Source organism: Chinchilla lanigera, unplaced genomic scaffold (genome assembly GCF_000276665.1).
Source record: "Chinchilla lanigera isolate Chin_1 unplaced genomic scaffold, ChiLan1.0 scaffold00114, whole genome shotgun sequence".
NCBI lineage: Eukaryota > Metazoa > Chordata > Mammalia > Rodentia > Chinchillidae > Chinchilla > Chinchilla lanigera.
The window spans coordinates 4,754,440-4,765,593 of NW_004955515.1; the positions used below are offsets into that span (position 1 = coordinate 4,754,440).

An 11,154-nucleotide genomic window follows, 5' to 3' on the forward strand; every position below is an offset into this window, starting at 1 on the left:
ACTTAGGGGCATTAGATGGCACTGTCTGGTTATATGTAAACCAGGCAGGTGTAAGACCAAGGGCCTCTGGCACTGATACACTAAACACAGCTGCGCTAACGGTCTTCATTTTCAGTTACTCAGAATCCTCACTGCTGCACTGTCTTTATGGCCAGGGAGCCCAGGGGACTCGACCTGTATCCTTATGCTTACAATGAAAGCCACACGCACAAGCACAGGTGAAGAGAAAGTCAGCTGGTGCTCTGAACCCAAGGGTTGCCTTATCAGGCCAGTATGTGTGGTTTGCTCTGAGCATGGCAGCTGAGGGTGTGGGGAAGGTGTCTCAGGTGAGGGCTGCTGCTACACAAGCGAGCTAAGACAGTCCTGGCCAGGGGCCAAGCTGAACACTACCCTGCGGGGTCCACTGTGGCGGGTCTTGGTAAAGATCAGGCGGAATGTGGCTGGATCACTGGGCATGGGCAAGGGTGGACTCTAGGGCTGCTGGGAGGGGCAGCGGTCCCCAGCTGGGACTCCCTATTCATACTGCAGGGGGACTCCCTTGCTGGCCTCTGGCACCCTGCACTTTGGAAGTCTGACGCTACCCCTGTGGTACCCAGCCAGCCCAAATGGGGCCACAGCTCCTCACCTCCCTGCCCAGCCATTTCCTCCACCTTTTATGCTGGGAAAGCAGATGGTTTTCATGGTTAGAAGTGAGGAAGCAAGTTCTGACCTCTGCTAATACCAAACAAAAAACTAACCCTTTCTTTGCTTTGAAAAATCCCTAGATTCTAAAGAATTAAGGTATAGATTCTTAATCTCCTGTGTCTTTAACACCTGCAACATATGTTTGAGAAAGAAAGGCCTTCTTTAGCTATTAAAAATAATAAATAAAAATAATAAATCACAAAGTGGCTTTCTCCCTACAAACAGCAGGGAGTGACAAACTGCTGTGTGCGTGGGGTTTGCATGAGGCTGGCTGCCTGTGGTGGTGGTGGTGTGGTGGGTGCTGGGCCACCAGAGGGGGCCTCTTACTCAGGATCTCAGGTCAGAGCTCTGTGTCCCCAGAGTCCTGCTGCTGCTGCCCTGCTAGCCCTACACATGGGCTGCACCAGTGCTCAGGGCCCAGGAGTCTCAGGCATCTGAAATCACAGCCTGGGCTGAGTCTGAAGTCCCCGCGCAGGTGTCAGACACTGTGAGGCCCAGACAGTAAGACGGCCACTCTCAGGCAAGAGAGGCTTGGAAATGACTGGCTGCTTCCCAGCAGATATCAGTAGGTCCTCAATTCTAGACTGAGGTCCAAATTCTCTCCCATCCCTTCCTAAACTACCTCTTTCCACTGGGCTCCATGGCCCTCTCAGATCAATTTCCCCCTTCCCTGCAGTTCCTCAGTCCCTTGGACTTCCTTTTTCCATCCTATTGCCTCCCCCTTACTCTAGACCCTACCATACGCCATGGGACTCTAGGACCCCTCCCCTGGCACCCAGCCTGTCTCACTCAGGTACAGGCTTTCAGCTGGGCTCTGCTCCAGGACAGTCTCGTATCCAATGCTCTCCTTGCCTGATGACTGCTGGCTCCCCGGGGAAAATCCCATTTCAAGCCCCTTCCTCTGCCCCAAAGGTTGGTGCTGGACCCTCTCACCTGAATGAAAGCTCTACTGGGAGGTGTAGCCCCTGGAGGCGACTTCTGAGAGCCTGATTCCAGCAGCCTGTCACAATCCCTGCCTTCCTTCCTCCCCCAGGCTACACCCCCCATCTTTCTGCCCTTTCACAACTTGGGTGGTTCTCAAAGCTCCCTGGTAAAGCCTGAAAACAAGGCTCCTCCTACGCGCATCTTTGGTTTCTGAGCCGGGTCATGCAGAACTGGGCACACAGGCTGTTCCACAGGCACTGTGCAGTCCCACCAGCCACATCCCAGGAGCTGCACGGTTGGGCTCCCCTCCTGCCCCAAAGCACATCTGTGAGTAGCAGTCCCCCTGACTATGGAGAAGAATGGCCGGCATAGTGAAGCACAGTCACAGAGACAGAGACACAGACACAGAGTGAACGGGTGGCAAAGGAAGAAGTCTGGCCCATTAAGGGAGGAGTGGCCCTCGGAAAAGCCAGGAAACAGGAGCCAGCAGAGCGGGCTGCCTGCCATGGAGGACACCCTGAAAGGAGGCTTCTGCTCATGGCCACAGGGAAGGGTGTATGTGGGCCTTGTCACAGCCCTGTCGCCTTGACCAGCTGCTGTGAGCGGACCTCAACCCACACCCCAACATGTTTCCCACGGCCCCGCCTGGCCAGTGAGCCCCACAACATACTTCTCCCGCAGACTGCGGAGCTCCTTCTTGATGTCAGCGTCCTCAAACTCTGAGTCGTTGTCGCTGCTGATGTAGGATGACTGGGAGTGGAAGGAGGTGACGCTGATGGTGGGGACCTTCACACTCGCCCTGCTGGGTGTCTCGGGGTCCAGGGACTCGGCCCTGGAGGACCTGTGCAGGAAGGCCGTGGCCTTCTTCACCAAGTCACTGGCCACACCTCCACTACCAGGCAGGGAGGACTGCTTCGGCACTGGGGGCCTCCTCCGCAGGCACTCATCTCCAGAGTCACTGGATGCAGGCTCGCCCACACCGACCTCAATGGAGGAGGCCGTCTGCACCCGCCGCACAGCCAGCTTCACATCAGGGCTGGAGGGAACCTCGTCCAGGTAGACGTCAGGTGGGGCGGAGTACCTCAGGCTGTGCGGGGAGGCCAGCGTCCACTCATCCTGTGAGCTCACCACTGAGAAACGGCCCACAGTCTTGGCTGATGAGCTGCCCTCCTGCTGCCCTGGCTGCTTCCTCGGGGACCCCAAAGCCCGAGTGCCATGTGTCTGAGGGCAGCTGAGCTGGCCGCCTTCTGTGACTGCCCCTGGGTGGCTCTGCATGGGCTCTTCTGAGGCTTCCCGGGGAACTCTGCCATTTTGGTCTGTGGGCCGTGCGCATGCAGGGCTTGCAGAAGCAGGGATGGCCTTGGGAAACAAGCAGGAAAGAAGGGATCCCATGAGAACACCAGCTGAAAGCGAACCCCAACTGGCCAGTCGCGTGTCAAAAACGTCACTTACCTGGTGGGCACTGGGTACTGCGGGCAAGTCTGAGGCCACCTGTCCCCCATCACTGTCACAGCCCAATGTGTTGCTGGAAGAAGACTCTGCTGTGGGAACACCAGCAATGTCATGGGGCTGCTGGACAAGGAAGAGACCCACACTGGGCAGGAAAAGGGAGTTGGCAATCACAGGGGCTACTGTACTTTCAAACCCCAAAATACCACACAACGCCCTAGCTCCAGGCATGCGGTGCATGTCACTTCATGGAAGACACCTACAACCTGGAGCACAGCAGGGGTGTGCGCTGGAGCCCAACTGTGCAGCCAGGCCTTTCCACACCACTGATGACACCACATTTCCCCAGATGCCTTTCCCCTTTAAGAGGAACTCATGGGGCAGAAGGTGGGGCCCATTCCCCACACTGCTCCTGTGGTGTCTTGGAAATGCCCACTGCACCTGCAGCTGTCCCTGTTCTTCATCTGCAGAACGCCGGGGTAGCGGGGCGTTCTGGCCAGCTCTCTTGAAGAGAGCCACAGAATCCCCGAGAGCTGATACCCCCATAGAGCAAAAGAAACTCACCAGCAGGCTGGGTTTAGGGTTAGGTTAGGGACGCCAAACTCCTGAGATACCCTGTCCAGTCCCTGACGAGTGTCCCCAACCTGTAGGCAACACTTGACTCTTTTCCTCATATCCCTGTGAGTAGCATCATCCAACCCATCTTTGTGCACACCCAGGGACATGGACTCACTATCAACTGCGCTCCCTCTGTTTCTGGACAGGTCTGACTGGTAGAAAAGCTCATCGGTTCTGATTGAGTCTGTCTCTTAGAGCTTCCCCTTGAGTTTGCAGTCTGGAAAGATTGTGGACTTTGGAATGCAAACTACACAGTCCACAGGTTATGAAAGCTGACTCCTCCTCATCTTCCTAGATGAGGTCGAGGGACAACTCTGACAATGGTCAGCAGGGACAAAGTGACAGGGTAGCTGGCAGGTGGCAGGGCTAGGCCTCTCCTGCTTCTGCCCCGTCCTCCACCTTCCCCAGGCTCCATACTGCTAGCTCCTTGTGTGCACAGTGTCAGACCGCACAGCCAATGGCCCAGCCCCTCACGGTGCTTGGCATCTGGAAATGCATGCAGCCATCCTGTGCAGCTGCAGGAGGAGCCAGCTGTTCTTTTCTCTGTGTGGGCACAGCCTGGAACTGCAGGGTCCCACCTGCAATTGATACAACCCAGGTCTATTTCCAGCATCTGGTGGACCCTGAATCTCACTTTGCCTGGTACCCAAGAAGGCTAGAAAGCATCTTGGCACCTTAGAAAGGAGTCAGTTCCCTTATGACAGAGACTCAGGCCATCAGATAAGGAAATAAGAACCAAAGCAGGAGTCTACACAGAGGTGCACTGAACTGGAGCCAGTCAGGGGTGATCCCAGTCAGGGATCTGCTGTTTCTGGGAGTTCCCGAACCCCAGCCCTATGCTATGCTCTGGCCAAAATAACGACTGTTCTGGGGCATTGCGAACCTTGCTGAAGCTCCGGGGCTGGGGACAACCACTGTGACTGCATGTTCAGGCGTGGGGACCCTCCCTACTGTGTCCCAGCATGTTCCCGTCCAGCTTTCACCAGTGCCCCAGACAGGATGTCCCCCTGAGGGGTATGAGCATGTTGTTCCTTCTAGAATTGTCTTGGGGGCTGGGTTGCACCTGAGTGCTCCCTAGGTGCTTGATCCTTTCATCACAAAGGGATCCTTCTGCACCTTAAAGCATCGAGGTGAGGGTGCAGAGGCTGGAGGCTCAGGACCCCAGGCAGCACTAGAACTCCACGAGTGCAGGGCCTGTGTGACCTCCAGCTCATTACCTGTTATTGGTGAAGAGGCACCCTGCTCCTGCTCCTGCTCCTGCTCCACTGGGCCCCATCCCATAGGGGCTGTCTCTGATTTCTCCAACTGTATGAGAAACAGTGCAGTGCCATGAGAGGGCTTGTCGACACCTCCGCAACTTCGCTGCAGTTCTGCTTCCCCTATGGAGCTGGAGCCCACTGCAGCCTGCCCACCTCCTTAGGCAGACAACTGGACTGGGCTGCCAGGTACTGCATGCATGACGCTGAACAGAGGTCACTGCACCTATTGCACAGGTGGGTCACTAAGAGGAGGTCAAATGTGGGACAAGGGTGGCCCTGCACAGCTGGGAGGCCTGACCACTCCCAACACAACCCACCCTGGGACCATCCTCTGGGGTCAATCTAGCTACTCACTGAGGGCTGGGGTGGCTGGGCAAGCTCTCCCGCCAAGGCCTCCCGCTGCGGCCCATCTCCTCTTGGGGGTTCCAGGGAGAAGTCTCTGTCGCCTGCCTCCACAGGGGTCCCGGCTGAGGCTGAGGAGGTAGGCACGTGCTCCTGGTAGAGCAGAGTCCGAAGCTTCTCATCCAGGCTCTTGATGGTGTTGTCCACGAAGCCCACCCTGGGGGGCGGCCCTTCCCCATCTGACTCCTGGGCCAAGGGTGGTGGTGGTGGGGCAGTGGGCCCCAGCGGGGGACTAGGGAGCTGAGGGGCAGCCAGGCCGATGGCCCCCACTGCGGTGGGGAGTGGAGGTGGTGGCTGACCCAGAGCAGGTTGCAGGGCCCCACTGGGGGGGCAGGGCCCTGGCACTACAGTAGGCTGCGGCTCCCCTGGGGTACTGACCTCCCTGTTTGAGGGGGGCTCCCCCAAACCTGTGGGACAACTGGAGACCTCTGGAGCTGAGGTGCAAGGGCCTGGGCCTGTGCTGAGGGGCTGCATGGCACGCTGGGCATCGTGCATCTCGGCCAGTGCCTGGGTGGTTTCGTGCTCACTGGCTGGCCCCTGAGAGGTTCCTTGACCCCCTGCCTGGACGGCAGTCTCTGCTGCTGGCTCTAGCATGGTGCTGGCTGGTGCTGCTGCATCTTGGGGCACCACAGTTATGGGAGGTGAGGGTGGTGCCAGAGGGGCTGGTAGGCCACCCGGAGGGTCACTGGGGCCTGTCTGACTCAGGCGCTGCTGGCCAGCTGGGAAGCTGGGTTGTTCCTTTAAAAACTGGTCTGTGTAGGGTGCTGGGTCTAGAAGAAATGGGAAAAATGCCTCAGAATCCAGCCACTCTGGTGATTTTCACCAGTTCCTCCCCTGTCCACAAAAATGCCTTCCTTACACAACGTAGCCGTGGCCCCGCCACACTGGACCCTGTCTGCCTGGCTGCTGCCTTTCCAGGATGCCCTCCATGGGCCTCTCATCTCCTGGTCTCAGCCCCAGTCAGGCCCCCTCAGGCTGCACCAGCACCACCCCTCACATATCTTCCTATGGCCCACGACTGTCAAGGCGTCCTCCTCCTTCTCATTCGAGTGTCCAGACCCTCCCCGCTAGGTGAGCTGCACCAGATATGGCTCTTGCCATCTTCCATTGGCCTCTTCAAAAATCTTCTCAATACATTTATAAAGTTAAGGTGTTTAGATGGTGAGCTGTAATACTTCTGTGCCAGGATGGGCAGGAACCCAAACTGTTCCCCTTCATCCAATTCCCAGTCAGGGGTAAGGTCAGAGCACAGTGCCCGGGCCAGCCAGGCACCAGCAGAGGACCCCAGGGCGGGTGGGGGGGTACTAGAGACCAAGCAAGAACACAAGGTCCAACAGCACCAGGGCCTTCAACATGCTCACAGGAACTGCAAGGACCTGAGAGGGGCAGAAGAGATGGTATTTGCCAAACCCACTCAGGTACAGGGCCCATTGTAAAAATAGCAAACCTTTTGTCCTTTTAACACGTGACCAGAAAATGCACAGGATATTAACTACAGGTATGCATTGTCTGCCACATCTCTAGAACTGACCTTGCATACCTGGCAGCTCCATTTTACTCTCTCTGAACCTATTTTAGACATCTCACAAGAAAGGCGGGCCAGAGACACAGATCAGTGCGAAGACCCATCTGTGACGGGCTGCACAGGGATGCGGGACAGTCATCCATCTCTGTGGCTGTTATGTGCACAGTACGTATGTACTCCCACCAGCAGAGTGAGCCATGTGGGAGAAGGGAATAAAACGAAGCCTATGTCAAGTTGGTACCAACTCAAGTGAGCAATCATTTATTTTGAAAACTTTGTTTTGAGATGAACTGCATTTCCTTCAAATGAAAAAATGAAGCTACTGTGCCACGGGCAGGACACTTTCTTACACACTTATATTGAGTGATCACAGCACTAGCTCTAGAACTTGGCCACAGACTGGAATCAATTGGGAGGGTTCAAAACAGGATGATACCAGGTCCAAGCTCCAGAAGTCCCAGACACAACTGTGTAAGGCAAGGCCTGGGCTTCTGCAGTCCTCCTGGCTTCCATCTTCCACGCCACCCTCCCAACACTGCACATATCCAGGCCAGAGGATCCTGAATAGAAATGATGGTAATGGGCATTTTTATCCTGTTCCCCATCTTAAAAGTGACATTCGGCATTTTAAAGAATATTTTCTGTTTTTCTTTTAACAAATACAATACTCTACTGAGATAATCATACTTCACCTTAACTTATAGTGAGTTAAAGGTGTGGAGGGTCAATATATAATTGGAGGGTCAATATATAATTGGAGATGTGCAGGTGAATCTTTAACAGATTCACCACATTATTTATTCAAATTAAGTTAAACCAAATGGATGTTCCAAAATCAATGCAACTTAGTCACCTCCTTTCATGGGATGCTGGTTAAATGTGCTACTATTTTGTAAAACTGTGGTAGTGATTAAAAGCCTTCTACATACATGATAAAACTGATAATTCTGTGATCTAAATCTTCTATATCCTTATTGATTTTGTCTTCCTGTTCTAAGTTTCCCACAGACTATAAAATCCTCTATTTCTTGTTTTTGTTGTTAATTTTCACTTGATTTATATTGAATCTATCAGCCAGATGTGGTGGCACATGCCTGTAATCCCAGCACTCGGGAGGCTGAGGTAGGAGGATCATTGCGAGTTCGAGGCCAGCCTGGGCTACATAAGTGAGTTCAAGGCCAGACTGAACTGCGTAGTGAGACTCTGTCTCAAAAAGACCAAAAAGAAAAAAAAAGAAAGAAAAAGAAAACTATATTAAATCTATCTATCTTATCAAACAGCCACAAATACTGAATTACTCTATCTTCCTAGTGAAGTGACTCTTTCATTATTATGTTTTTGCCTTAAAGTCTACTTTATCTAATGTGAAAATATGTACACTAGCTTTTTCAGGTTAGTATTTCATGGTCTCTTTTTTCCAATTATTTTACTTTTAACCTTTTATTATTTATTTTTTTCCTTACTTTTTACAATCTTTGAGAGCTAGCCCATTTACGTTTAATTAATGACCCATTTGGGTTAAAACTATCATCTTACCAAGGATTTCTGTGTTCTCCAAGTTTAACATTGCCTTTTCTCTTCCTTTCCCTTGCCTTGATTTTATTTTATTTTTAAAATTCCTTCCCCACCCTGCTCTTCCATCAAAAGTGTGGAAGATATCTATGATTTTGATTCTCACAGGAGTTATTCTATAGACAACAAATTCTTGATTTGGATCTTCCCAGACAATACAAGAACCCCAAAGTCCTTTAGGTCCAGTTCCCTCTCTCTGATAAATATGCCCATATTTTCCATGCATATTAGCATGTCGAAAGTATTTTAAACCTCAAAAGACATTTTCTTTTTGTAGTCAATATCCACTAAGATCTCCCCAACAGCTTTATAATCCCATTCATTTTATTCACCCCGGCATTCTGGTCATCTGTCCGAGGTCTAGAAATACTCCATTTGACACCTGTTAAGTTGAGATGTGCAGGTGATAAATCTATGTCTTTATTCCACCTTCCTTCGGTGGAACTTTGTCGCCAGGATTTGAGGCTGGTGCTTTCCTCCTCTGCACTCTGAGGACAGCAGATCCTTGTGTGTAAGTTGGGCACTGAGACACGCGTGTTCAAACCACTGCTGCCTTTTTTTAGAGACCTGTTTTTCTTCCTTTATCATCTTGTATTTTTTTCAAGTGTCTTTAGCTTTCAGTATTTTAAATACAATATATTTAAGTGTGGATTTTTTGCAAACTTTCAGAATTTAGAGGTTTCTTGAATTTCACTTTTCTGCATTATCTCCTCAAACATGTTTTGGTCTTATTCCTTTGCTTTCCGACACTCCAATTATATATTGACCCTCACACTGTAACTGCTCTATTTCTTAGCTCCTCGTTTCTAGTTTCTATTATCCTTATTTTATTTTAGATATTTTCTTTTTTTTTTTTTTTTTTGGTTTTTCTCCGGTATCGGGAACCGAACTCACGACCTTGCACTTGCCAGGCAGGCGCTTTTGCCGCTGAGCTAAATCCCCACCCCCTTAGATATTTTCTTTGACCTACCTTTTCGTTTACTAATTCTCTGTCCAACAATGCACAAACCATCTGTGGAGGTCTTCATCTTAACTACTGTATTCTTCAGTTTTAAAATCTCTATTTAGCTTTCTCTAAAAACAGTGTGCATTTCTTTGAAAAAAACTGCAATCTAGTCACTTAACACAGTAAGCAAGCATATCAGCTGTCTGATTGACTCTGCCATCTGAAACCTCTGAGGGATTGCTCTCTTGTTACTATTGTTTGGCTTTTTAAGAGCTTTATTGTAGTATGAGTATCATAGTAAGTTGTAGATATAGTTCTGTAAATTTTGACACAGGTATGCAAACAAACCATCAGCACGGACATTTCCTTGAGAACTTTTATCCATCCGTCCTTCCTCTTTCCTGCCAAACTTCTTTGCAGACAACTATTATTTGCTTTCACCCCTGCATTTTGTTTTCTAGTATTTTATATAAATGCATCACAGAGCACACATCTTCTTTTCATCTTACTTCATACAGCATAATTATTTTGAGAATCACACATACTAGAATGAGTATCACTAGTTGATTCCTTTTTATGGCACAGTAGGGTTATACTGTATAGATAAACTAGCATGCGTGTCTACTTCCTGATGGACACTTGGCTGTTTCCAGGTTCTAGTTGTCAGAAATAAAGCTACCACAAACATTCCATGTCTTTGTAAGGGCATCTGCATTAATTTCTTTTGAGTAAGACAATATACCCTCTGAATCTATTCATTTCACATCCATGGATCAAATTAACCATAAATAGGAAAAAAAAAAAGCATTTAAACTGCATTTGTGATAGACTTTTATCATTATTCTGCAAGTAACAGTATAACGACCATTTACAAAGCATAAAACATTTAAACTGCATTAATTATTACTAGTAATCTAGAGTTAAGAGAAGATGTGTGAAGATTACATGCAAATACAGTACTATACCTTCTACATAAAGGTCCTGAACAAACACAGATTCTGGTGTGGGGGTGGGGCAGGAGTCCTGGAACCAGCCTCAATGCAAAAAGATGACTATAAAATGTGGAGTCATTGGATCACATGGCACTTGTACGTTTACTTTTTAAAGAAGTTACCAAATGATGTAATTGTACCATTTTATACAGGGTGTAAGAGTTTTAGTTCCTTTACATCCTAACACTTGATCTTTTAAATTCCAGTTATTTTAAAAGGTGTTAAGTGTATCTGTGCTTTTAATTTGCATTTCCTGACTGAATGACCTTTTCATGTACTTGTTTGGCATCTGCATTGGTGATATATCTGTCTTTTCATTAGCTTATTTTCTTACTGTTATGTTTTGACAGTTCCTGATATTACCTGGATACAAATCCATGATCACATATATGCTTTATAAGTACCTTTGCCTAGTCTCTGGCTTGCCATTTCCTTCCCCTAAGATCTTTCAAGGAATACACATTTTAAATTTTGAGGAAATTAAATTAACCAATTTTTTTCTTTTACAGATCATGCTTTGGCGTTATATCTGAAATGTCTTGACCTAACCTAAAGTCTCCTAAATTTTCTACTACATATTTCACTGTTTTCATGGTTATATTTAGTTCTACATTCCATTTTTTTTTTTTTTTTTTTTTTTTTTTTTTTCCGGTACCAGGAATTGAACTCAAGACCTTGCGCTTGCCAGGCAGGCGCTGTGCCGCTGAGCTAAATCCCCAGCCCCTCTATTTTTTATTTTGTACAGGATTTAAAATACAGTGTGTAAAAATGATTTGTGCTACT

General features: G+C 49.3%; 1 protein-coding gene across 1 annotated transcript in view; it reads right to left on the minus strand.

Moving 5' to 3' along the window:
* Wnk2 (WNK lysine deficient protein kinase 2) overlaps window positions 1-11,154 on the minus strand; it is a gene marked incomplete at its 5' end in the record, with an annotated part of 122,274 nt that overhangs the window by 23,793 nt on the left and 87,327 nt on the right. Inside the window, 4 exon segments of the mRNA XM_013506886.1 lie at window positions 2,279-2,967; window positions 3,061-3,149; window positions 4,893-4,980; window positions 5,289-6,106. Coding sequence (XP_013362340.1) covers window positions 2,279-2,967; window positions 3,061-3,149; window positions 4,893-4,980; window positions 5,289-6,106 — 1,684 coding nt within the window.